The 27,639-nt window shown below is 47.8% G+C and overlaps 2 protein-coding genes and 3 non-coding genes across 5 annotated transcripts in view; 1 reads left to right on the top strand and 4 right to left on the bottom strand.

Moving 5' to 3' along the window:
- LOC119435308 (uncharacterized) overlaps positions 1–15,936 on the bottom strand; it is a 48,169-nt gene extending 32,233 nt beyond the window's left edge. Inside the window, exons 1-3 of the mRNA XM_037702214.2 lie at positions 15,912–15,936; positions 13,436–15,049; positions 534–722 (exon numbers count right to left, since the gene is read on the bottom strand). Of these exons, the coding sequence (XP_037558142.1) occupies positions 534–722; positions 13,436–15,049; positions 15,912–15,936 (1,828 nt within the window). The remainder of the gene's footprint in view (positions 1–533; positions 723–13,435; positions 15,050–15,911) is intronic.
- On the bottom strand, positions 6,517–6,598 carry Trnas-aga (transfer RNA serine (anticodon AGA)). Its single transcript has one exon. It is a non-coding gene; the product is annotated as a tRNA-Ser (tRNA).
- Positions 6,813–6,894, bottom strand: Trnas-aga (transfer RNA serine (anticodon AGA)). The gene has a single exon. It is a non-coding gene; the product is annotated as a tRNA-Ser (tRNA).
- Trnas-aga (transfer RNA serine (anticodon AGA)) lies at positions 8,202–8,283 on the bottom strand. Its single transcript has one exon. It is a non-coding gene; the product is annotated as a tRNA-Ser (tRNA).
- Positions 15,937–16,038: 102 nt separating the features above from the next.
- On the top strand, positions 16,039–20,882 carry LOC119435306 (uncharacterized). Its single transcript, XM_049659791.1, has 4 exons — positions 16,039–16,226; positions 16,692–16,868; positions 17,484–17,682; positions 18,731–20,882. The coding sequence occupies exons 1-4, from the start codon at positions 16,048–16,050 to the stop codon at positions 19,775–19,777; spliced, it is 1,602 nt and encodes a 533-aa protein (XP_049515748.1). The 5' UTR covers positions 16,039–16,047; the 3' UTR covers positions 19,778–20,882.
- Positions 20,883–27,639: the final 6,757 nt, after the last annotated feature.

The raw sequence follows: 27,639 nt of genomic DNA, 5'->3' as shown, positions 1-27,639 counted from the left end.
GAATAAATTGGCTAATCTAGTGGAAGCGTTCGTGAAGTGAAATGATGTCCTATGGGCGTTATTTTCATGTTGCATATACTTATCAGGCGCACTATAATAAGATGACCGCTACTACAACGAGGCTCCGCGCGGGATTTTACGTCACGGAGGACCGAAATTGTATCCGAAGGTGATTGATTGATCAAGGATACCGTATAGACTCGTCTATGGGCCGCACTTTGTTTCCCCCACAATTTTGGCGAGGTGCGGCCCTTACACGGGACCGAACCTTTTCGTCAAAATGGTGCTGGCGCAACCTTGACCTGTGCACATCCCGGATCCCCGGATTTACCATTGCATCAGAGGTGAACGCGCAGTTCTCGCCATCTAGTAGCGGCATGCGGAAATACACAGTGAGCAAAAATTCGTCGATGTTGTGCGCACGGCAGAATTTGTTTTTTTCTCCGAATTTTGAGCTGCCAAGTTGGGGGTGCGGCCCTTACACGAGTCTATACGGCTTCAGTCTTGAGTATACGTAATGAGCATATTCGTACCGCATACGGGAAGCGCTCCGGACCAGGTTCCGTTGTCGAGGCACTGGCGCGTGCTCTGGCCGAGCAAGTTGAAGCTGGAGTCGCACGTGTAGGAGACGGTCTGGCCCTTTTCATACGAGTCCCGGATCAGGCTGATGCGGCCGTACGCCGGCCTGCCCGGGAAACCGCACTGCTGCTGCTGCTGTGTTCCTGTGAAGAAACAAATAAAACAAGTGCGGGTGAGGAACAAGAGTATGGAACACACCAGCAGACAGCGCTATACAAGTACACTGCGCGATGGACACCCTGGCCATGCACCTGAAGCCTTCAACCGCCTCTGTAATGACCTGTCGGTTTGTGGTCGTTAGCCTGACTGCTATGCCGTGGTGAAAGCGGGGAAAGTGGTTCTTATCTCTTTCGTTACTTAATCAGGTTTGTTTAAACGACGCAGCTACCTGCTTGCATGCGACATCTGATAACAGATATAGAGCCATTAGATTGAGCTATTACGATATACTAAATTCGAATAGACTGCATTGCCTCTTGCGAGGTGTGTGAACCTCGCAGTCTCACGCCAAATGTAGAGCCACCGTACAGGCCGGCGTTAAGCGATTGAGATTGGGACGAGGTGACGATCAACATAGAAAGACATTGGCTCGGAAAGAGCGTGATCAGGCACGCCCATGTGGTTATATTATAATGTGAATAGTAATGTGACGACCGGGTCTCACGGTCTCGGTAGATTAAGCCTTTGAGGCACACAGGTGTCGGACCGAAATAATTCTAATAATCGTGCGGCATCACGATTTAGCCACTGTACACTGACGCACGAACTTGTAGGAAAATTGGGGTGGGCGAGGTTCTCGCTCGCGCGCGACCGCGTAACATTGACACGGCGCCTGATACGAGAATGCCACGCCTCGTAATTTTGCGCGAGGTCGATCGCTCTGCAGTGCAACGGTTAGACCGCGACATCGAGCCGCGTTTAGCCATGGTCGTATGTGCACGTATGTGTACAGTCAGGCAAAGCTAAAACGCGTTCGATTCAACCTTCGATGACTTGAGCAGGCTGTGTTACTATATGCGCGTGACTGATGCTGTGAGACGAGGACGTGCGAGTGGTCGAGGTACACGCAGTGGCAATAAAAACGTTTGCAACGTGTCTTGAAGCATGAAAACGCCTCCACCGGTCGGACAGAGTTCTGCTGCAGAACTAGAGTGGCGCTCAAGTCCCAGGATTCGATTTCCAAACGTGGAGCCACATTTCCGTGAGGTCGGAACGCGAGGAAGACTCGCGACTCTGTGATTTCTGCGCACGTTATTTAATCCGAAGTACGTAAAATTGGTTAAAGCTTAGGGTGATTGAATAGCAGAGTTGAAGAACCGATAAGAATACCGAATATTTTCTCAATTTCAAACAAATTGAAGTATGAAGGTAACGTACGAATCCAGTTTGTTAAAAAAGAAAACGAGGAAGGCTTACTTGAATTATTTTATACATGTAATACCGTTCGGAACTTAACTGAGGAGCTCCTAAGTCAGAAACAACTGAAAGATGGTCGTAACTGGCGCGCAATGATAATGCTAGTGACGAAACACAGCAACAGCAGATTATCACATGTTGAATGAACAAAGTGCAATAATACAGCATAACACATTACTTAAAGGGTTGCAAAAATGGTGAGAATACAACAAATTACCCGGCTCAAATTGCGAAAGAAATTCGTAAGCCGCCTAAGTGTGAGGCATCCAGCGCGACCGGTGGGCAGCAGTTATGACCTCGCTTTAGTTTTCGCCGACTAAACTTGCATTCAGGCGCATGTACAGTTTTTGCCAAAAGTTACGAAACGAGTAGCCCGACCTGACATTCGCGCTACGTACGTACTGCAGTCCTGTGTGTAGCCCGGTAAATTAACCTGCACGTTGCCCGGTTAATTAACTCCGGATAATTGTTCCAAAGCAACATACGTTGCAATGGACAGTGCTTAATTCTCACACTCCTGAGCTTCGGGACACCAGTATAGAGCGGCAGAAGTCCTGCGACAGAATCCCACGACAGACGTTGCCGCACGCCTATAGTGGCTTCGAAACTTTCGACCGACACTGGCAACATTGTGCCTGACCACGTCGACATCCTGCCAGAGCTCCTGCGTATCGAGACCGGGGAGAAATTCGACACGGTCGTTGCACTTTGACAGATCAGCGAACCCATCGTCACCGTAGTTCATTTACAACCCTATATGGTCCTTCGACCGTGCGCGCAAGTTTGATGCCTCTCAAAACACGTATAGACATAACCTCGCATGCGTCCTTGTCAGCACAGCTTTTCCGACCTCGCTTCGCCACACTCCACCGGTGGCTGGGCGACACAATCGAGCCGCATCAATAGCGCCGCGCTCAACAAACAAGACTCCAATCCAAATGTGTTCTGTATAGAGCTTAAATCAATTGTGAACACGCGTTCAGTGCGAATTGCTCCTTCAGTTCGTCGCCCGACGACGTGGTCCGTTATGATTGGTCGTAAATTGCTTCCGATTGCGAAGGGATGCATGACTGTCTCTCGCGTTACGACTCGAGGAGGGTGCATTGTCGGGTGAGAAATCCCGCGCTGCGCAGTGCCGACGCATTCTTGGCTCGTGGCTGCAGTTGTGCACCGAGGTCGCGCTGTGCGCACCGCTGATACGCGCCCCCGAGCCAAGGACGCCGCCGCATTTCACTCGACGCAGCCGAGAGACACACGATGCGCAATGGAGGCATTCGTCTTGGGCATCTTAGTGTGCCGCCGATGTAGTGGCGGCGCTTTGAAGCAGCCGTGTACGGTAACTCCGCGTGCGGTCCTCACTAACTCACTCGCTCACTTCCCCCCTCTCTATCTCATCTTTCTATTCCCTCTTTCCCTTTCCCCAGAGGAGGGTCAGTCGCTCACTTCACTTGTTCACTTACCCCCTCTCTATCTCATCTTTCTATTCCTTCTTTCCCTTTCCCACCGTAGGGTAGCCAACCAGACGCATTTCTGGGTAACATCTCTGCCTTCTCTCTTTCTTTTATCCTCCTCTTCCTTACTCGCTCACATCACTCACGCGCTCACTTTACCCTTCTTTCACACACTCGCTCACTTCACTTACTCTCTCACTTTACCCTCTCACTCACTCACACACACACTCGCTCACTTCACTCGCTGACTCACTCACTTCGTTCGCTCACTCACTCACGCGCACGTTCTACAGTGGGCTTCTTCGATTTTCGGAGTTCTGGCAGCCCGCTGGCAGCCAGACGGCAGCCACCTAGTTCCGGTTATGATAGGAAGTCACGTGAGCTGGAATCCCAAGACAACCCGGAGCTGCCCGAAGTTTGCAAAATCGAACGCCGGGACAGCGCTGGCCGCGGGATAAATGTAAACAAGCTACCAACATGGCAGCGACCGGCGTCGGCGGCGCGCGCGCGGCGTAGTCGGCCCATTTCTGCGTTGCCACCGTGAAAATATACAGCTGTGCTCGGGAAAACCATCACTTTTGCGAGATTTCGCGCGACTGGGCATTTCAATTTGCACAGCGTGACAAACTGCCTTCGACGAGTCCGATGCCAAGACGCAAAATCGCACGTAAATAATTGCGAAAAAGCGATCGCTCGGGGATGCCTCGAGGAGGTCGGCCACCGGCGACATTTGAAGTCATTTGACAAGACACGAAAAAGCGGGTACGTCATTACGCGTAAAATTTCGTGCCGATCGACATGCTTGAATTCGATTTCAGAAAGTTTGTTTCGGTTGATAGTGCTCCTTTCAATTCAGCTCCTGTGCTGAAGGAGCTGGAGCTGCGGCTGGCGCATGAAAATGCACGCCACCTGTGACCATCGAAAAGCTTTATCATGAGAGCAATAATTAACCTAATATACGCGTGGCCACTACTCATCTCAGTGCATTCCTTTAACATCAACGGCAGTTTCGAGCTGCCACCCAAGCATACGACGGATAGACGGAGCGAACGTGGGCTAGCTGCGACGCCTTCGCTATATATCTGCAGAAAAATTATATCGCCGCATATACGCGAGCGATGTGAAAAGGGATACCACTAGAGAAAGATGAACCGAAAAGGCACCGCGATGTGTGGGAATTGAGCGTCTACAACTTCGCGAACAACTTGCGCGGAACACGATGAAAATACGATGCAAGCATCGACAGCGCCCACGGTGACAGCGCCGCGCGCGCTGTTTACGGCGAGGAAGAAAAATTCACGGCATACACACACACACACACATACACACACAAAAGAAAGTTTCAAATGGTTCGCCGCCGCTCGTATGGCACCGCCTCGCAAGGCGGAACGGTGCGTTAGAACCCTAGTAAGATAACGCTAGAAGCAACGCAATCAGCGATCCACGCACCGCGCCGACGAGTACGGGAGACGAAGTCCGAAACCACAACAACCGGGGCGGCGCGCGCTCGACGCAAGCCAGGAGCGAGGTGAAAGTCCTCAAGCGCCCGCGCTGCAATCCGTCGAGTCCCCACAAAGATGGCGGCGAGCGCTCATCGCCTCTTTTGTCGTCTGCTAGCCAGAGAACTTCCAGAGAGCAGCCAGAACAAAATCGTCCTGGCAGGTTCTGGCAGCCCGCGGGTAGCCAGAACCGTCCAGCCCGAGTAAAACGAACGCGCGGCGGAAGTGCGTCACGCGGTCGGCGGAGCAACCCGAGAAAAAACGAAGGCGCGCTGGCTGGCTCTGGCAGCCCGCGGGTAGCCAGAAGTGGAAAATCGAAGAAGCCCACTGACGATCTTCTTCACAGCTTCGTTGTCTTTGAAGGTCACGGCCTAAACATGACTCATACGGTAGGCACCGAGAGCCACCACTTCCGGCAGGAGCGATAACGGGGCGAGCGCATCGCGGAAATCTTCCACCCGGTATGGGCTAAAGCCCCTATATTTATAAAAGTAGCGCCATTCTTAGATCTTGCCGCCACCGCGCTCACCCCGGCGCTTCCTCCTCGCCCTCTCTTAGCCGCCTCCTGTCGCCCCAGCCTCCTCCGCTCCCCCATTGGCCAATCCGTGTCACGTGGAAGTTCGCGTCGCGCTTTTGTATATTTTTTTTCTTTCCAGCGCGCTCCGACTGCCATTCTCGGGCCTGTGCGACGAAAGCGCAGTACGCAAAAACGGATCAAACGTGTTAGGGACAAGAACTTCGTTGTGATGGCATGCTGCTGCGCCTTAAGTTGCCGCAACCGACAAGGCGTGGGCAAAAGGCTTTTTTTGTTTACCATCCGGCGTGCGCAAACGCTTGCTGCACACTTGATATTTGCGCCGTCTCGCATCGTCGCGTTGCTACTTCCAAAACGGCATTATTAAGACCAGTTACTGACTGACGAAGCAAAATCGCGCCTCAAAAACGTCTCCGCAGGGCGCGATCGAAGTTTTCCTCGGATTTCCTCTGGTAGCGCGTTAGCTGTCGTCTGCCACGGCAGGCCCGACGCAGGCGGCGCCACTGTCGATATCGCGCCTCGATCGCGCTGGTCGCACCGAGCGCGATAGTAAAACAGAGGAGGAGGGAAGTGGATGGCGCTACTTTTATAAATATAGGGGCTTTAGGTATGGGCGGGCCCTGATGTCACAATGTAAAAAAACTGTGTTCACAACAAAACGCCCTGTTGGCAAACTCGGCAAAACAACTTGATACTCGTCAGCAGCAAAATTCCTGTAACCGCGGCCGCTCTGGGCCGCTGAAGCCGCTCCTACGGAGCCCGTCATCTTACGTCCGTCACGCTCGGTGGCCGGAAGCAGAATCTCCACTCGGGCATGACTGCCGCTCATAGCTGTGCACATAGCCTCGTCAGTACTCAGTACAAATTAGGTCAACTTCCCGTTCTATTGCTTACTTGCGTTGCGATTAAATGTGTGCCGAACCTTTCAAAATTATCGGACATCACTTACAGGGCGCTGTAATTACGTGTGCCCTGAATGGCCTTCCCCTACAAAAATGGTAAACTTATGTCACGTTGCTTGTAAAAAAAGTATTTACGCAGTCGACAGGATTTGAACCTGTGCGGGGAGACCCCAATGGATTTCTAGTCCATCGCCTTAACCGCTCGGCCACGACTGCCGCTCATAGCTGTGCACATAGCCTCGTCAGTACTCAGTACAAATTAGGTCAACCTCCTTTTCTTTTGCTTATTTGCGTTGCGGTTAAGCGTGTGCCAAACCTTTCAAATTATTGGACATCACTTACAGAGCGCTGTTATTACGTGTGCCCTGAATGGCCTTCCCCTACAAAATTGTAAACTTATGTCACGCTCCTTGTAAAAAACGAGCATTCACACAGTCGACAGGATTTGCACCTGTGCGGGGAGACCCCAATGGATTTCTAGTCCATCGCCTTAACCGCTCGGCCACGACTGCCGCTCATAGCTGTGCACATAGCCTCGTCAGTACTCAGTACAAATTAGGTCAACTTCCTTTTCTTTTGCTTACTTGCGTTAGCGGTTAAACGTGTGCCGAACCTTTCAAAATTATCGGACATCACTTACAGAGCGCTGTAATTACGTGTGCCCTGAATGGCCTTCCCCTACAAAAATGGTAAACTTATGTCACGTGCTTTTTCAGCAGCGCTTTTCAATATGATTTACCTAGCTGTTTAAGTGTTCAACTAGGTTGTCTTTAGTGAAGCTCTGGTGTTGTGTTTGTGGCATAAACAGGCCGAAAACTAGCAGATCGCAATCTTTTTACTAAACAAGAACAACCAAGGTTGTCGATGTACCATGCAAAATGGAATTTGCTCATGCGAACAGCGCAAAATCATGCGGTCAGAGATATTGTTGTTGTTTTGTTCTCACTTTTTTGCCGTTCTTCTGAATTACACACAACAGGAAGCAGTAGTGACACAGTACAAAATGCTTTATTTTTCCTTGTTTACAAGCGTACTACTAATATCCTATTGGACACAACTAATTTCAGTACATATCCTTAAAATTTCAGGTAAGGAGCAGGCAGAACAACAAGAATGGTTTAGCAATGACAGCAACGCGTTATGTACAGCCCACGCTTACGAACCAGCCTCGCTGGGCGCCGAAGCATATATTGTATGCTACGCACGCAAAAATACACTCCTTCAGCATCAATAAACATCTCTTTAACAATGTTGAACGCAAACAACTGCAAATTCTTAGTGCAGACAAAAGGATGCAACTTACCGCAGCAGCGAACCGCCGTGTTGAAAGCGCGGCGAGGTGGGCGTATCCAGCGGCACATGACCGCAGCAGCCGGCGCAGCATCAACGTTTCTATGGAGACGGGACACCACAGAGGGGACGTCATATAGAAATATATGACGCGGCGATGCAGCCCGCTGGAGGCATGATAACCTGTCTATCTTTGAAGCGAAGTGGAAGCGCTTGTCGCTACGCCATCTGGCGGGTGGTCAGACCCTCAATTGCTCGGCCGCGAAACGGCCCTTGTGGCCACTCTTTATGTAGTATGTTTCTCTATGAGTGCCGCTCATAGCTGTTCACATAGCCTCGTAAGTACTCAGTACAAATTAGGTCAACTTCCTGTTCTTTTGCTTACTTGCGTTGCGGTTAAACGTGTGCCAAACCTTTCAAAATTATCAGACATCACTTACAGAGCGCTGTAATTAAGTGTGCCCTGAATGGCCTTCCCCTACAAAAATGGTAAACTTATGTCACGTTGCTTGTAAAAAACCAGTATTTACGCAGTCGACAAGATTTGAACCTGTGCGGGGAGACCCTAATGGATTTCTAGTCCATCGCCTTAACCGCTCGGCCACGACTCCTTTTTTTTTTCTTTATTACCGACTTGGCAACATACAACACAAGAAATTTTAACAATACATGAGGGTCACGATAATATTGTCTGCCATTGGTTGGCTGACACGGGGGCTAAAAACGCTTGAGGTTCGCAAGCTCAGTCATCACACTGAGCCATGTTGGTTGTTCTTTTTGCAAACTGTACAATTCTTTAATATAACAAATGCTTTCGATGAAGTACTCTCAACAGGCCGGAGGTTTGGTTCGGCATGTCTCACGGCCATTCTACATTTCCATAAACTATGCAAGGACAACAGCATGAACATGTCATATGGTACAGTGTCTTCATTTAGAGTAGGCAAGAAACGAATCCCGTATGGTGTAATCGGTAAGTCCTTCTTTAAGGTTCTCTGTAAGACATCCCAGTGGAATACCGCATCCCAACAGTCGAGAAAGATGTGTTCAACTGTTTCGGGTTTCCCGCATATTAAACAGTTGACGCTCCAAGGCACAAAAAGTCCTTTCTCCTCAAGCCATGGTTTAACAGGTAAAGTATTGGTGTGGAGCTGAAAAAAGGACTTCGCCGATGGACGTACTGGCATTCGTTTTACTCTCTTTACCACGTCCTTTTCCGGTCCAATGCGGAACATCGAGCGATACAATGGTACCGGCAACATTGCCTCTATCAAGTCCTTATATAAGCGCTTTCGTGGTACCCGACTTAGGTATTCCATAGAAAACCGAACCTTCAAAAGCTGGAAAGCCCAGACGACTTCCTTTAGAAAACCGCGCAATCTACATTGACTGCACCGGCGAGACGAAACGATGAATTCTGGTATAGCTTCGCTCAGCCTTACTTGAAACATAGTTAACAAAAACGGGTCCTTTTGGTCCCGTAAGTAAACAAACCTCGACACAATCTGCCTTATGAACAAATGTGCAAGACCTAGTCCTCCACTTTTAACGGAGCGAAATAGATTGGTGCGACTGGTGCGCTCCCAGCTTGAACCCCATACAAACACTGCGAGTACTCTGTGGAATCGCTGTATGTTGGCCCTTGACATGCACAATGCTTGAAGCACGTAAAAGATTTTAGCAACGGCAAAGAGGTTGCAGACCGTCACGCGAGCAAACATTAAGAAATTGCGCCCCCCCCCCCCATTTAAGTGTACACTCTGTAACTCTTTCTGTTTCAGCATTCCAGTAATCCACTGCGTCACGGTAGTGCTCAAGCGGCACCCCAAGATACTTTGCCGGCGTGACGGTCCACTGGATATTTACAAACGTACTTGGAGGGTTTACCCAGTTCCCGATCCATACCCCTAGGCATTTATCAAAGTTGATAGCACTGCCTGTCGTTCTGCAGTATGATAACACTTCCGCGATCGCGATTTCAACACTTTCTTTGTCCCGACAAAACAACGCAATGTCGTCCGCATATGCGAGCACTTTCACTTCTGCGGACTGTACTCTGAAACCCAATATTCTATTGTCATTGTTGGTCTTCCTACAAAGCGGCTCTATGTATATTGCAAATAAAAGAGGGGACAAACCACACCTCTGGCGCACGGATGATCGCACCCTAAAGATTTTGGTAACCTTTTTGTTTATTATGAGGTTGGCGGTACAGTCTTGATAGCACATCTTTACCCCATCCAAAATTAATTCACCTACATTTACATGTTCTAGAATACAGAAAAGAATTTTATGAGCCACACGGTCGAAAGCCTTCTGCATGTCCAACTGTAACATGGCTCCGTGTTCACCTAGGTCGTCGCAGTATTCTAAAATGCTTCTGGCGATGTGAATGTTTGCATAGATTGGCCGTCCTTTAATGCCGCATGTTTGGTGCGGCCATACGATGCGTGTCACTACTCCTTGTAATCGCTTTCCGAGCACTCTCGTAAATATCTTATAGTCAACGTTCATCAGTGATATCGGGCGATAAGCGTCGACAGCTAACAATTTATCTGGGTCGTCTGTTTTTGGTATCAGCACCACGTGCGAAGTCCGAAAAGATGGAGGAACCAGCTTTCGGGTGTAGACCTCCTTAAACAATCGTAACAGGACCTGGCTGGCGTCACTTTTGAAGGTCTTATAAAAAGCCGCTCCGAGCACATCAGGTCCCGGGGACTTGCCTACAACTAAATCATCTATGGCTCTTTCGATTTCGGTGATGCTCAGAGGCCATTCCAGACGCTCCCGAATATCGTCTTCTAGCTGTGGCATGTTTGACAGGAAGTCCGTTTTGAATCCTTCTGTGACGTCCTTAGCACTCTCGAATAATTCACCGTAATGATTAAGAAACGCTTGTTCGATTTTCTCAGGTTGGTCCGTGATTTCGTTCCCGTGTCGAATCATTCTGATTTCATTACGCCTTTTCGTCCGATAAGGTTCGTTTTGTCGGTGTCTCGCCTAGCCAGACCCTTTCCGCTCGTGCTCTTACAACTGCTCCTTTGAACTTATTTTCATCGATAAGCTCAAGCTGGCTCTTCAATTCTTTTATTTCTTTTGTTCGGCTCCCAGGTCTGTCGCTTTCTACAGTGTACAAGAAGTCAAGCTCCTGTAGTATTTCTTTTTCTCATATTCTTTTGTTAAAAGTTTCCGTAGTGGCTTCTTCTATAGCGCTGATCTTAACTTCTTGTTTAAAAATCTCCCAAAATTCTAGCATGTTACCTTCTGCGGCCTCAATCAATCTGTGTAACTTTTCTTTCACGCCTTCACAAAACGATTCGTTCAACAGCAGCCTATCGTTAAACTTCCACGTCTTCCAGTTAAATCTCGACTTGCTTGGTTTAGTACCTATAGTGAGCGTTACAAGGCTCTGATCGCTGAACGACACAAGTTTCACACTATAACTGCCACACATGGAAACAAGATCCAGTGCAACGTACACTCTGTCTAGTCACGCTAGGCTAGACGTACACTCTGTCTAGCCTAGCGTGACTATGCCCCTGAAAATGTGTGAATGCGGGCACACCAGCACTGGACAAGACATGACCAACGTCTTCTAGGTTAGAATCTTGCACGAGTGAATTTAAAAGTACAGCACTTTTGTCGTGCACTGGAAGCTGTTTCACTCGATCAGCAGCAAAACATACACAATTGAAATCTCCGAGCAACACGACTTTCCTGTCACACTGTAAATACTGGCCTGCCCTTTCAAAAAAAAGGACAACCGCTCACTTTCTATTTTGGGGGCGTACACACATATCACACGCCAACCTACGCCCGAAAAGAAAAAATCCACAAAAAGCAGTCTCCCACTTTGACAGGAAAAAACATTCTCTTCTATGACTCCCAGATTATTTCTGATGAAAATAGCGCACCCCGCGGAAGTTCCAGCAGCATGTGATACACAAACATTGTAGTTATTGCGGAACTGCAGCACCATGCGATCCGTCTGTTCTTCACTTTCTATCTTAGTAGTAGTAGTAGTAAGCGGCTTTTGAATGAGGGTGAAGAAAAAAGTGCAGCACTGTAACTGTCTCTCGATATGAGGTCACCTCAACAGCACTGCACGGGGAAGGGATAATGGGAGTTAAAGGGTGAGGAGTGAAAAGCGGGAAGCGGTAAGACCCTGAAGAGGGGAAGAAGTAGCGAAAACGGGGCCTATAGCCGCGTGTAAAGTGTCGTGGTTTCAAAGAAATCAAGCAGAGCTGTGAAAGCTCGCTTGATTATAGAAGGGTGACCACGGGGGAAAAGCAAAACGTCCGCGTTGTCAGATGGGAGTCCAAGGCGGCGATATGCGGCGGTTAATGAGTCGCGGGCGTGGATATAGCCGGCGCACTCAAGAAGAATGTGGCTCAGGGTTTCATCTGAGCCATCGTTGCAGCTGAGGCAGACAGAACTGCCGGTGCCGGATAGTTGAGCAACTCGCTGGACCGTTTTGGCACAACCAACGCGAAGTCGGAGAAGAAATGCCCTATCGGCTCGAGAGAGCCCCAACTTCGGTAGGGACGAGGCGGAGCACCGGAGGCGACTCGCGCGTCGGGGTGTTTGGCTCTGATGGCATTGGAGATTTTGTGGCGGGCAGAGTCGAACGGGCAAACGAAGTCAGTAAACGGTATGTCCTGGTCGTGTGCATGTTTGGCAAGGTCGTCCGCCAGTTCATTGCCTTGGATGCCGGCGTGTGATGGGACCGATTGAAGGAGAAGGTCGCAACCATTTGTTGAGCGTATGCGAACTTCATGGAAAGACGTTGGCCGATGAGCGGGCCTCTTTCCCCTTTAATAAGGGTTTGTAGGGCGGCGCGAGAGTCGGTGAGTATGGCGACAGCAGGTGGGAGATGTTCGAGAACAAGGTCGGCAGCCAGGTCAAGTGCTGCAAGTTCAGCCAGAGTTGAGGAGCAACTGCCGCGAATGCGACACTGTTTGCGGGTTGACAGCTCTGGGATGGTGCAGGTTGCTGCTGCGGAGCCTTTCTTGAGAACCGAGTCGTCGGTGAACACTTTTACGCGGCCAAAAAGTCTTTCATCGAAAGTGGCGGCGACTTCCTGGAGAATTGCGCAAGTGGGGGTGTTCCGCTTGCTTCTTACACCCGGAATGGTTGTGTGAATGAGGGGCGGGCGGTGACGATGGGGAGTGGGGGGGAGCCAGGGAGTGAAACTCTGCTGCTCGCCGTCCCATGCAGGAGTGGGGGAGAGAGTGCAGTCGCAGAACAAGGTATTGTCCTTGGCGGGTGCGTTGTAGCCGTTCGACGTGGTTGAGAGCGCGCCATTGTGCTCTGACGGACAGGGGGAAGTCTATGGCTTCCGCGTGGGTGGGGCCAATTGGTGAGTTGCGCGGGAAGCCGTATAGTTGTCGGATGACTTGCCTGTGTTGCATGTCCAGAGTTTCCCATTGGGAGGGTCTAAGAGATGCCAGAGGAAGTCCGTAAAGGCATCTTGAGGTGGCAACGGCGTTGTATATCCTGAGGGCTAGTTGCGGCGAACACCCGCGGCCTCGAGCAAGGAGGGAGCGCGCGGCGTTTCCAACTTTGGTTGAGCCCTTGCGGAGTGCCGCTACGGCTGGTTTCCAGCTGAGCCTGTGGTCGATTAGAACTCCCAGGTAGCGAACTCTGCGGGACCACGGGAGGAGCACACCGCGCAGATGGAGCCGAGGAATCTGGTAGCGCCCGCGAAATTGGGGGTGTACGAGCAGGGCCTCGGTTTGTTAGGCGATAGGTTGAGTCCTATACCGGTGAGGTAGGAGTCGATGGCGTTTATGGCACCCTGTATGCTTCGACGAACCTGCGTGCCGCTTGACGTGGGTCCAACAGCGAAGAGAGCCAAATCGTCAGCGTAAATGGCTAGGCGGACGTCAGAAGGGAGGGTGCGCGGGATGAAGTCGGGAAGGCGTGCCAGTGCAAGATTAAAAAGGAAGGGGCTGAGGACGCTCCCCTGAGGGACACCAACGGAGATGGAGCGAGGTGAGCCTGTCGAGCCCCCGACGCGCACACGAAAGGAGCGGCCGCTAAGGAAGGCAGACACGTAGGCCAAGAGGCGGTCACAAACACGAATGGCGCGCAGTGCGTCCATGATGGTGTCGTGCGGGAGGTTGTCAAAGGCGCTTTTAACGTCGAGTAGGACAAGGTAGCCGACATACCCTCGTTGTTTGGCGTCTTCTAGTGTAGCGATGACGTCAGCGAGGCAGTCAGCGGTCGCACGATGCCGTCGGAAGCCGCTCATTTCGGGTGGAATAAAGTCCAGTGCGGCGGCGATCCAGTCGAGCCTACGAAGCGCCATTGCCTCGAGAACTTTCCCAGCGGCAGAGGTGAGGGAAATGGGCCGGTAGGAAGTTAGTTGGGAGGCTGGTTTGCCCTTTTTCAGGAGGGGCACAACGGTGGCTTCTTTCCAGGAGGCTGGAATGACTCCGGTGCGCCAAACGACGTTGTAGGCTTCGAGGAGGTGGGGGAGTTGAGAGTGGTCGAGGTTGCGAAGCATTTGATAGGTGATGCCGTCGCTTCCCGGTGCGGACCGACGTTTGCGGCTTTGGAGCACAAATGTGAGCTCATAAATGGTGAAGTCTTCACTACACAATGCACGGATCTCGTCTCTAATGCCCTGTGTAGGGAAGTAACGGAGAGGTGCAAAAAGTTCGCATCTGTTTTCGTCGGGAGGGGCCAATGAAACGGCGTGAGCAGAGGCGGGTTCATGAGGCAGAACGCAGAAGTTGTCGGCAATAAGTTCGGCGACTTGGGCGGAAGTGATGTGACGCGCGACTGCAATAGACAGGGCCGGGCAACGGGGGACTTTTGTACGGAGCATGGCACCGAGGATGCCCCAACATCGGGACTGGTTTCGGGGGTCATCCAGAGTGGCACAGAGCCCAGCCCAGCTCTCGTTGCGGCGTTGCCTTGCGTGACGACGGCACACGGCATCAATACGATTGTAGAGAGTCCAGTGCTCGGGTTTGGCGGTGCGAATGGCTACACGTTGTGCTCTCCGGCGAGCAGCTCGAAGGTTGAGCTGTTTAATGTCCGGTGCAGGTGTGTTAGCGGGCACAGCACCGTAAACAGAAGCACTGCTGGCGCACTCAGCGATGTGTGTGAAGAGGTCTGACGCGACTGGCACAGTAGCACACAGTTCGCGGAATCGGGGCCAGTTCACTACACAGTATGTGCGCACTTGTTGGTGAGCATTGTGGAGGGGCTCGAGGACGATGGGAAAGTGATCGGACCCCTGTGTGTCGGGCTTTCGGTGCCACTCGTAGTGACAGCGCTCCGACACCAGTGAGAGGTCGATGACGCTGCGACTCTTGACTCCTCGTCGGGCAAAGGTGGGCTTGCCCGTGTTGATGACGAGAAGTCCAGCTGCATGGATGGCATCAAAGAGATCACGCCTGTTAGGGTCCGTGTGGCCGCTCCCCCAGGATGTGTTGTGGGAGTTAAAGTCCCCGCACAAAACATGGTCACCCCTTGACGCGGACGACTAGACGATTGAGGAAGTGGCAATCCCACCTCCGAGCCGGCCGTACGTAAATGTAGGCGACGGTGGTGTCAACAGAACCGACGCGGACAGTGGCAACAACTCACTCAACTCCGGTGCACTGGATGTCCGACACAGACACGAGGGCGTGTGGCAGTTGTGCACGGATGTAGAGTGATGCGCGTGAGCGGCCGGGAGGATGTGACGAGTCGGCACAGGGGTGATCGGCACATGTGGTGAGTTCACAATTTGTGGCACTGTGGTAGGCGATGAACCCAGGAAGTGTGAGTTCCCCCTCGCGAAAATGAGTCTCTTGCAGAGCCAGGACATCGTATTTACTCTGCAGGAGTTCACCCGCAAGTTCTGCATGGCGGCAGCGCAAGGAACGGACGTTCCATTGCAGTATCCGCGGCCGTGGAGCGAAAGAGTTAGCCATGATGAGTCAGGGCCTCGTGGGCGGCTAGCGCCGCTGTGCACAGTTGGTGGACGGGGGAGTCGTGTTGGAGGGTTCCAAGGAGGGCCTTTACGGCTGCCGCGAGAGCAGCGATAACAACATCCTTCTGCGAGTTAGACCCAGGCAGCACAACCAGGCTGGCCCCAGCACGGCAATATCACGGCAAACACCGGCACAAATATAGGCCCGAAACCGGCAGCGCTACCCGCGTCAAGAATGGCCCAGCGCGGCCATGCCACTAAAGGGCCTATTTCGGCCATCGTGTGGCAGCGCCAATACAGGCAGATAGGCACCCTCCAATGCAGTTTGGCTGTACATGTCGCGCCACCTAACAGCGGCGGTGAGCACCCGCGAGTAGGCCCTCACCGCCAATTACCTTTGTGCGTACTGCGTTCAGGCACGCACGAAAGCCTCGTTTTCGAATTTTCAATGGATTCACCGCGGCGTATCGGCAGCTCATCCGTGAAAAAGAACAAGCGCAGATACTGCTGCGTTAAGGATTGTCACAACCGCGAAGGGGATGTCGGAATCAAGTTGTATCGCTTCCCTTCAAGACCGTGGGAAGCAACCCGTCGGCTGAAGTGGATCGTCGCGGTTCGGCGCGTCAAGTAAGTGTCTCTGTTGCGATTTTCTGTTGAACGAACTAAGATGTAAACGCAAAAAAAAACAGCATCAGGCAGCACCCGTAAAAACGCACAATAAAGCGATAACTGTATAAAAGCTAGTGAACTGATTCCCGCTGTTGTAAATAGCTCGTCTCGCTCCAAAACAAACGCGCAGCGGTTGTTACGTGTCAAATTCAGCTTCGTAAGCGCTCTGTGCAGGAGCTTTATACGCTATGTGCTTTTGTTGTGCATTAATAAGCCCATGTGCAGCTCGTTTTTGCGCCAGGATCAAGACGCGACTGCTGGAACCGGGCTCATTCGTGCCGATGTTTTCTCGCGCTTAGAACAACAGAACGAAGGCTGGAGTACACCGCAGCACTAGTCGAGTATTCGCAAATTAGCATTTCTCTCGCGCATGCTAGCACACATTTGCTCGGTCTTAGCTGATTGCTCTCTATTATATTTCAGCGGTGATGACCTCTCACGTTGGAGCCCGAACGACAATACAAGAATATGTTCAAGGCACTTTGCCAACGAAGAAAAAAGCACCATCGAAAATCATCCGGGTTACTTGCCAACAATATTTCCACCCGTCTACAAGAAGCGGTCGACGGCTCCTGCTGCACAGATTTCTAGGTTCAACAGGTAGGTGCTATTCTCGTGCTGCGGTAAATAATTATATATTATACTTACAGGACGACCCCTTGTATAAGCGGTTACTTTTATAGCTTCATGAGAGTTTGGTGTTGGGCTAGTTGCACGATGCAAAAAAAATAAAAAAAATAAAGCAGCTAAATAAATGGAACAAGGGAGAGTGACAAGTCAACACCACACTGGATTTCAACTGAAGGTATATATTTGCACTAATCCAATATATTCATGCAACGAATTGTGGTACTGGGCTGCAGGGGACAAGAAACAGCCACAACAGAAAGGAGGGGGGGGAGGGTTGTAGCCACAACCTCAGCTGCATTTTACTTGCGATGCTGAGGTATATAAAATTTTCACCTTATTGACGTTGCAGTTATTCACTTATTCTTTTTTATTATTATATCACTTCTGCTAGTGATATCAAATGTACCTAATTTTCTTTTGACAACCTTTAACACATAAGTCTTCCTTTCGACATTGCATCTTGTGTGCATTTATCGTAAATAAGATATGGCCTCTGGTGTTGTCTCGCTTTTTATAGCAGACATGATTACTGGCCGAATTCCATAAATACAGGTTGTCAAACTTATGATTCCTGTGCGTTTGCAGGTGGATTCACAGATCTGTGGCTTTGGCTACTGCAGCGCCTTGTGCGGCAGAAGTTGTGGAATGTGGTGCTGAAGATGCCAGCAGCAGTGCCATCTCTGTACCAGCCGAAGTGGTTGATGACTCTATAGATGCAGCGGGGTGGGATGGCCTGTACCTGTTATCTGCTGCCGCTGAGGTCCACGTAGCAGCTAGATCAATGGTGAGCTTTATAAGAAAATGTCCATTAGCAGAAACACCTGTCTACATTTCATCAGCAAAAAATTATGAAGTAAAGCTTTCTATGCTTCTTGCTGCGGTTTGGCATGAGTACACTTTCTTGCCTCATATATTTGTGGATGTATATATGAAGCTTAAATGTGCTCTGAATGGTAGTACCAGCCAATGGGCGTATATACTGCATGCTAACCGACAAGATAGTGCAAGAAAGTGGATGTCTGTTTAGTAATAAAAATTTATTTCGTACATAACCTGTAATGTAGGCTTCTAGACATTTCTAAAGCACACCAATTCTTTAATTCTTTCAGTTTATTTTTTATGACTTAGCCATTCAGTATGTGCCCATTCTTGGCTAATTGTCCAGAATTCGTTTCTGCCACTGTGACACAAGCGATATAGAAATAGTGATGCTTGTGGCACATAAAAATAAATGCTGCACGAGATTACACATTGCATAGGATGAAAGTATACAATTGCACGCAGTGCCAAGTTGTACAGCATATTAACCATTGCAAAGTTTTGCTTCATATATACTCCAGCATTTGCATTTGGATCTGCATATTCTTTCAGAAAGTCCTTGTTTAAGGTTTTAATTTGTGTCATATCTAAAAGTATGGAATTGATGAATTACCCCGATAGTGATTTTAGTACCTTGCTCAATACTATAATTCTGAAGCACATTTCAAAGTAATGAAGGTATCTTCTTAAGTACTTAAGTCTTCTGGGTTGTGTAAACTGAAGCAATTGGCAGTCTTGAGAGGTGGAGTGACTGTAGAAGCTGAAAACAAATTGGGATCATGAAAACGAAATGCATCTGCTGCATATGAAATTCATATATGGCTCTATGAATAAAATACAGCTATAGAGAAATGGTACATCAGCTGTTGCACTGACAATATTTTACCATAGTTATCCTTACAAGATTTGACACTATCTTTTTGAGTGCATGTCAAAATGTATGCTTCAATTGCTGTCAAGTGTTAGAATTGCGACAGCAGCAGTTCCCTAATACAACATGAAATTCCTCTTAGGAAACTCAAACATCAGAGACGAGCAGCGCAACCAGCAGATTTTCAGTGTTTATTTGCTGCGCTGAAGGCAACAACCTATCAACGCAGATAACCCATGACGAGACACGCGACTGTGAAGTGCAGCACACTCCCAACGTTGCCAGCAAGCACAGTGGTCCAGACCATCGGACAAGCTATTTTGCGGGCTACGAAAGCGTTTCAAAGAGCACTAGTGCTCTTGAGGACTTATGTAATGTAAATCGGGTGGTGTTTGCCCTGCTCTTGAGTGTGTTTCCGGTCTCCACAGAGCGCAAATGTGATGTATCTAAAGAAGACCGGCTGCTGCTGTTTCTAATGAAACTAAAACTTGGCATCAGCTATTCATCTCTGGCTACCCTGTTCAGCATTGGCGAAACATCAGCCTCACGGCATTTCAAAAGTGTCCTCAAAACATTGGCATTTGCTACCAAGCAATGGATTTTTCGTCCTCCACTCAGAGTTATTCAGGCTACCATGCCAGACTGTTTTAAAGCACATTATCCAGACTGCACAATGATAATTGACTGCACAGAAATCCGCACTGAGCAGCCACCAACTGTTCAGCAGCAGAGGACTCTGTACTCGCAGTATAAAGGCGGGTACACTTTGAAATTCCTCGTTGGGGTTACACCCGGCGGGATGATTTGTTTTCACTCGGATGCATATGGGGGAAGGGTGTCTGACACACACATTACTGTCAATTCTGGTTTCCTGGATGTCATTGAGGCTGGTGACAAAATACTTGCTGACAAAGTATTTCCCGGGATACGCACAGTTATGGGTGAACAAAATGCTGTGCTAGTCATGCCCCCATTTTTACAAGGCCCTCAGTTTAGTGCTCAAGAAGTCAGGGACACATACGACATTGCCCAAGTGCGAATTCATGTGGAGAGAATGATCCAGAGAATTAAAGTGCATAACATCTTCAATAACAGAGTGCCAACTGAAATGATACCACTCATGACGGACGTATTTCACGTGTGCTGTGTGCTGGCGAATCTTCAACCTCCAATAATTAAATGCAAGTAATTCACTGAGAATTTAGTCTAGCCTAGCAACTGCCGCAATTAGCAAATAATTTTTGTCGATATCTGCAAAGTGGAAGAGGGTTCAGAAAACAGAAAAATTGTAATCCACCAGGGAGTAGCATAACACTACTATATGGAAGAGCCATAGGGGTTTCCCAGAAAAAGCTTTCCATAAAGAAAAATTCATCCTAGTCTGGCGATCAAATCCTTCAACAATGCCTTTCTGAGGCAGTCAGTTTTCCGGCAGATTGTAGAGAAAAGCTGAATAAAACACAGGTACACTGAATGTGGCAGTTCACTTCTATGGAAAGTCGTCATGGTGGAGGCCTATTAAGTGAAAAAATTCTATCCCCAAATGAGGACTAATTTTCCTTCAGCTACTAAGCTTTCCAAGAAACATATATAGGTCTCCTGTGTAGCATTGTGGTACTGTTGGATGGCCGGCAGTTTTCTTTCAGCCATCATCATCAGCCCGTTTTTATATCTACTGCAGGACGAAGGCCTCTCCCGGCTATCTTCAAGTATCTGTCTTGCACTAGTTCATTCGAAGTTGTGCACGCAAATTTTATAACTTCATCACATCGCCTAACTCTCCGCCGTCCTCGTCTGCACTTGTCTTGGCACCCATTCTGTAACTAAATGGTCCACCGGATTGCTGCCCTATGGCCCGTGCAGCTCCATTTTTTCTGTCTCTTAGCATTATGCCTAACATTTTTTTTCCATCGCTACCAATCATTTCAGTTGCAGTGGTTTGTTCCTGTACTGTCATCTTCGTGCTTAGTTTTAAAGTGCAAACTGCTATGAGTTCATACCAATAGCCGTTTCGGTTGGCGGTGCTGTCCGATGTGAAATGCGCGCCGCATAGCGTCGATATGTGCACACTTTGCTTGCAGTTGCATATTATTGTACCAGGTGGCACGCCAAGTAACGTTTCGATAGGTACCAGTACAAGGTAGATAAATTTTGAGGAAGAAAAAGAAGTTTAAGGAGATGTATAAAAAAATTCTAGAATGAATAATGTGTACAGCATACGTGATAAAATCAAGCAGTCTAGGTGACTACTTGTCCCCTCCCCATTTCACGGGAGATGCCAATAAATCACCAGCAGCAGCGTCGTATGCGACATGTGCACCACGTAATCTCGATACTAGTGTGTATTCTTCGGTGCAAGTTATCATGCCTCCTCACAAGGTACGACTCGTAGAGCTACACATGCGGCTGTTGTGCGTCGTTATTCCACAAGGTTTAATGTATTTAGTATATAATTGGCACCTTGACGTGAACATCATAGGAGCAAGACGTGCTAGGCTGCATTACATTGTACAATACGTGAAGTTATTTCAGTACTGTTATTGCTTCTAGGTTTACACCAAACACATTTGGGTTCGTCATGATGTGTGCCCAGTTTGCAGTACGGCAACAGTATGTTTGTCACCACTTTTGTTTCGCAACACAATTTGTTGGGTCCACCAGTTCTGAACTCTTGATTTAGTATTTCTGAATTTTGTTGTCTGTTTACCTTGCATCGATATTTTGTCATGTGTTCTTTAATATGTTTATTTTGCATCTCAATGAGGGCATTATATTTGTGCAGTGAAGTTATATATGCACTATCAGAATGAATTAAATCGTGAACACTCCCAAAACAACAGCAGTTTCTTGTTGTTTTGAAGTTCACCTGCATTTTTAATAGGTTCATTCACTCCAAAACGTACACATGGGACTGCTCCGTGCTTAGAAACTGGCAACAGTGTGCTCACACATTGCGCTTTGTATTTACACATAACAGGTGTTATGATCTGTTTCCTGTTTGCATTTCAAACTTATGCTAATGGTACATCATTATTCATGGCTTTTCTCTGTATCATGTTTCAAGATATGCATCTCTAGACAGTAAAGGTGAATTCCAATGGCAGATTCTGCTGTTGAGCAGCTGTTCTAGTCAAAGAAAGAACCAAGATGATGTACCCACTCTTAACCTTGTAATAAAATTTGACACATGTGGACATTTTCAAATCATTCTTTATTGTTTCACTGTTACACAAGCACAAATATGTGGGCATGGTTTTCTTCGACAATGTAAAAATGGTGTTGCCTCAGATCAGAAAATTTGGTGTGCGAACTTTCCTATGCTATCGGTAGCCTCACAAATTTTCTAATACATTAACGACATGTGCAAGTTTGGGTAAATGTAACAATGCTTGACTAGGAAACACACAAGTGACAAGCAAAAGGTAGGTCATAACAGCATGCATAATTAAGACAATGAAATATGACAGAAGGTTGTTTTACTAGACTTGGCAAAAGGTAATTTTTTGCACAATAAAGGACTAATCTGGTTGATTGACTGCAAGAATAAATACACCGATTTACCAAGTGTGACTAGATGCATATAGAAGGTTCAGATGAGCATTCACCCCAGTAATACTGAGAGTACCATTGAAGAAAAAAAAACTATAGCACCACATCCCTGACCATGGTGACCTGTATCACAGGAGGCTTGCGTGAAGTCCTGATGATAAACATTTGCTGTGCAATGAATATGAGGACAAGTAGAAACAAGTAAACAACACAAATGATCCCTAATATTTATCACTACAATATGAACCTGCTTGCCCTGAAATGAGCAATTTTCAAGTTACATAGAGCCTATATGTAGTCCGATATCTTGGGCATCGGTGGTTCTTGACTAGACATTGCTGTAAATCTCAGTAAAAATATACCTGCTTTAAGGCTTGCTTACAGCAGTCGGAAACTGTTCTTACTTCTAATGGCATTTAAGTGTAACTGTTTTAACTCGGTTGGGTTAATCTTGTCACTAGACTGCGAGCATTGCGACAGACGGTGTTGGCTACTGTGTGGGAGATAACGAGAATTGTAATAATGGTCTTCCCACCATCTTAGCTGTGTTGTAGCTCACTGTAGAGAGCTTGTAAATATATCTTCACTTATCTCCCTACCAGCAGTATTTTGATGCAGTAAGTACTTCAAGCTGCCCACAAAGTGCCGCAACTCAGTGGCTATGGTGTGCCGCTACTAAGCACAGAATCATGGGTTTGATTCACTGATAGCAGGAAAATGCTCATACCCTACAGCGTACTTTATTTGCGTTGTAGTGCACGTTAAAGAACCCCAGGTGGTCAAAATTAATCCGGAGCCCTCCACTAGGGCGTGCCTCATAATCAGAACTGGTTTTGGCATGTAAAACCCCAGAAAGAAGAAGTGTACTATATTTGCTTGTAAATAACATGAGGGGGGACTTCCTGTCCCAGAAAAAGAAAAAAAAATTACACGTATAATGCCAATTGATGACAGCGGGAGAAACGGGAAACTTCTATACGAAGTATTGCACAAACCTATTCAATAAATAAAAGAATCACTCTACAGTGAGGCATCTTTCATGCTACAAAGTTTGCTGTTTTACAAGTTCACGCAACATCCACTGAAAATAAAATTGTTCGAGATTTGGTATAGCTTCGCGAAGAAAAGCATCATCCCTACACACAAGTATGGTCACGCTCTGCTTGTTTGAATATACAAAAAAGAAACACTGCTTTGCATTAAGGAGGTACATTAAAATCTGGACCTGTGTGTAGTACTTATGTGATTTTCTTAGTATGGGGCTTCCATCGACATGATGCACATAGTCAACAATGCTGTGCCCTGTGTCATCAAAAATCCCCTTGTCTACGCATCTGTAAGGGCACTTGATTTCGAGCAAGCACGTCTTGCCAGAGAAGGAAAAAATTCCGTCAGGACTTCCACAAAGCCATGGCTGTTGCGGATGAAGCAGCAGGCCCACCTGAAATGTCCCATTACTTATATAAATATCGTTAACATTTCTCAAGTTCCCTTATGGTAACAGAATATAGGTTTTTACAACAAAGAATTTGAGGGAGATGCATAAAAGAAGCACGGTGCTAGACTGGCAATACTGGGTCATCCATGACGAGGTGCACAGCACGACTACGGACAGAAAGGCATGACAGTGACAAGCGCTTGTCTCCGTCGTGCCTTTCCATTTTTTGTCCACTGTCACGCTGTGCACATCTGCATAAAAGATGACAATGTACTTTTATAAATTGCCAGTTCACCTGCAGGCTGCCAGTGAAAATATGCAGTAGGGTATGAGATAACACATACTGTAACATTGAACATCGCATCGATGAAAATGATTACTTACAACTATTAGGTTAAATTTCTTTTGTTATCACAAAGTAGGCTGTACTTCCATCTCAAGCTAAAACGCAAGTGAATTGCTCACCTCTGTCACCGTAACACCATGCTGCCGCTCAAATTCTTTCCTGGCCACCGGCTCCATACGTATTCCTAATATAAAACATACATGTAAATCGTATAGCTTAGATCCAACAATCTTAAAACATACCATATGTTGTAGCCTCAGACGAAAAAAAATTGGACTTGAGGAGGCTGCGAAGAATTTCTTGAGGGCCTCTGCGGGTACGCAAAATGGTATGAGCTGCTGTGTTGCTGATGCGCACTTTACGTTCCTTGTGCCACCTGCACAGACGTATATATACAACATAAACATAATGAAAAGAACATGTCAGAAATACTTCTATGCAATGCTTTTTGAACCGTTGTTACCTCGGACAACTTGACTGGCCAGCAGTCAGAACGCAGAGCTCATTAACTGTCTCGCATAGAACGAAAGCCCTATAAAAGGCCCTTTCCTCCGGTGTCAGTTCTTGCAGATGTTTTCTCGGGGCAATGGATACTTTAGGGAAGTCACCTGACACTTCCAGCCTGTGAAGGGGTCTGTGTGGCGGCTGAAGCAGTTCATTTAGCTTTTGCCGCAGCAGTGCTCTTTGATCAGTTTGAAAAATTCCGCGAAGAATTTCAGCACGCCTGATTTCAGCCTGACTTTTTTCCATTTCCTGGAGTACCGTAGTGAAAGCTGATTCAATGCCCCCAAAATGCTGGGTTACATAGGAAGGTGGCAGCTCTGCAGGCTGCTTGTTTGCCACAAAGGGACTGTTGTTGTCTGCAAACAGGAGGATAGGAAACAGAATAGGGCATTAAAATGGTACACAGAAAGAGTGATTTGACTTCACGCAGGAGTAGATTTTGAGAAGAAGCGGGGCAAAAACAGTGCTTACTTGGTTATGTGAGGTTGCACAATTTTGATGCACTTTGCCTCATAAATGACCCATCTGTGGTTTAGGCAACAAAATTTTAAAGGCACGCTTTAATTGCAATTTGTGAAATGAATACCATTTATGCTGCATATAAATAGTAATGAATCCTGCATGAGTATTAAGAGTTGTTATTCATAAATTTTGATCGCAATAATGCATTTGCGAGAAATTCAGATGTTTCTCCACACATGTAGACTGCCCAGAAAAAAAAATCGGAGCGCGTACATAGCACAAGCTACGATAAAAAGGTGAAATAATATAACGAAAACACATAGAACAGCAAGTGTGAGCATCCTACCTCCAAACAGCTTTCTCAGTGGCACATTGTCGTCATGGTCGGGCTTTGCCGATGGCTTTCCCCATGACTGTGGGCCGCTCGTACACGACGCGTCCTCGTGCAGATTGATGTAAAATGTCACCGCTGCGCAGTGCTTACACTCTCCGAGGGCGCCGTAACGGCATGAACATCCCCCGTTCAGTATTCTTCGAGGCGTGATCGACAGCTGTAAATGAAGACGGCCAACGAAAAAAAGAAATGAGATGAGCTTTAGGCATGACGCGTGCTGGCACACGTGTATGCGAACTGTCAACGTCAACGAAAGCGTGGGAAGTGCCTGTCGACTGCCGGCCCGGACGCGAGGTGCGAGTTCACTTCTATATAGCGCACGATAAACAAGAACGAAAAAAAAAGACCGACGGGGACGCAAGTTTCTCCTCTTTTTTTTTGTTCTTGCTTATTGTTCCCACCTCGCCAAAATTTCTACAATTGTGAGGTGCAAGGCACGCTGCAAGTAATAAAGCTGCAAATGAGTTGGAAAACGTCTACGGCCGTATTTGCGCACTGAACTGGAATAAAATAATGATTTGTCGACTTACGTGGAGTTCGACGTCGTAAGCATGCTTGCTCTGTTGTGACAAGCACTTCGCTGTGATGTCCGTGCTGTTTACTTCTTTGACACGATATACATGGTTGTTGTCGTAAAGTTGACGTCCTTTCTCAAGTGTCGGTGGTCGAAAATGGCCCTCGATGTTTTCGATTCCCTTAAAACCACAATGCAGAACGACCGACATGCTTCAAACGTGCGCCGCAAAAGCATGCCTTCATAGAAGTGGCCGCCTCGGTGTTTCGCGCAACTGACACGGTGGCGCTGATGGCTGAGCCGATCGCTGCGCCGCCTGACCATTGAAGGGAGCCTATAGCCGGCTCTGCAGTTCATTGCCATTCTAGTGTCCCACCTTGCCTACTGGCAGCGCCGGTATTGGTCAATAGCCGGCTCTGCTGCTTTTAGTCAATTTATAGTCCCGAATTACCCACTGGCATGGCCATATTGGCGCATTGTGATGTATGTGGGCGATGCCGTTATTTCCTACGATTTTAAATTACGCAAATATTGCATGGTAGCTCGATGCAACATGCCATGATCTACTATAAAATCACCAAATAATATACACAATTTCTTTATTGGTCTTAAAATAGGTTGATACAGATTGTCGCTCGTATCCCCAATCCTGTGGGCCACCTACCAAAGCTTTGTTTATGACGCTACGGGGGGTTGAGCCGCTTCGGCGTAGTGCCGCCTTCTGCTATTAGCATAGTCGATGGCGCCTGGCAGCCACATTCTTATGAAGTCTTGCGCTTGATTGATGTCGATGTCTGCGTCTCTCAGGCACCATCTGCATACAACACATATACCTTTATTATCCCAACACTGTCAGCAGTGCATAATATAAGCAAGAGGCACAAAACTGAGAAATTAAATGCGTATCACCTGTTCCCACTCTGCATAGCCGCATGTTAAAGAGTCTCTTGCTTTTGTTTCCATGCAGGCTGTACTGCAGTTGAACTGCATGGCCCATGATGGCGTTCATTATATTGAAGGCAACCTCCCACAGATATGATTTCTCCATCCAAACAAGTTGTTGAAGCTGAAAAAAAAGAAGCAGAAATACGCAAAAATTAGGTACGAAATGTCGCTGCATCAAAATATGCGATATTTGTTCTAACTAGCCAATTATGATGAATTATGCCTTCATCACAAGACTTCTCGTAAGTGTTTGTGGGTAGCTGTACTTAGCCTTTGGCAATGCGTAAGCTTTTAGAACGGAGGTAGAAAAGAAAGGGTGCATTGTTTCATGATAAACACCTAAGCAAGCTGCAATACAACAGGTTATACTTTTGCTGGAAGTTCTGAACACCAGTCAGCTCGCAGAATGTACTTCCTGAGTAAGGAATTACGACAATCCAACTTTGGTCTTCTTGAGTGTACCAGCCGAAATGTGCCCTGCTACGTGTTTTCAAACAGACAGTGAGTTTCAGCTGACGCTGAAGCGGTGCAGCACCGTCTACGTACATAGCAAAAAGTGGTCGTACATTATATCTGTAAAAAAAGAAAATACACGTATTAGGCAATGCACTTAGTTGAAACACTATACTTGAGAATAAAAATAAGACAATTGTACTTACCTTGCGATAATTGAGTTTATTTCGCAGTAAATGCAGTTTTCCAACGCTTGGCGAGTTGTTCATGTTTCACCCAATAGCAGTGTGGAACCAAGCTTGTAGTGGCGAAGGTCCAGCCGCTGGTACTGAACGCGTTGCTGGACAAGTTGATGCATGCTTCGCAAGCAAAACATGGTGCAAGAAATGTGGGCTACGAGAGCTCACAGGCAGAAGCAGAATGTGTACGGGTCCCTCGTCCTCCGA

The sequence above is a fragment of the Dermacentor silvarum genome, unplaced genomic scaffold (assembly GCF_013339745.2).
Source record: "Dermacentor silvarum isolate Dsil-2018 unplaced genomic scaffold, BIME_Dsil_1.4 Seq607, whole genome shotgun sequence".
NCBI classification, from domain to species: Eukaryota; Metazoa; Arthropoda; class Arachnida; order Ixodida; family Ixodidae; genus Dermacentor; species Dermacentor silvarum.
The sequence above is the reverse complement of the archived record's forward strand: the minus strand, read 5'-3'. Positions and strand labels throughout refer to the sequence as shown.

Bases quoted from the DNA above. Each gene is read 5' to 3' on its own strand.
- LOC119435306 (XM_049659791.1), top strand. From the start codon at position 16,048: ATGGATTCACCGCGGCGTATCGGCAGCTCATCCGTGAAAAAGAACAAG. The intron at 16,227-16,691 runs GTAAGTGTCTCT...ATTATATTTCAG, and splicing joins GTCGCGGTTCGGCGCGTCAA to CGGTGATGACCTCTCACGTT. The intron at 17,683-18,730 runs GTGAGCTTTATA...AATTCCTCTTAG, and splicing joins ACGTAGCAGCTAGATCAATG to GAAACTCAAACATCAGAGAC.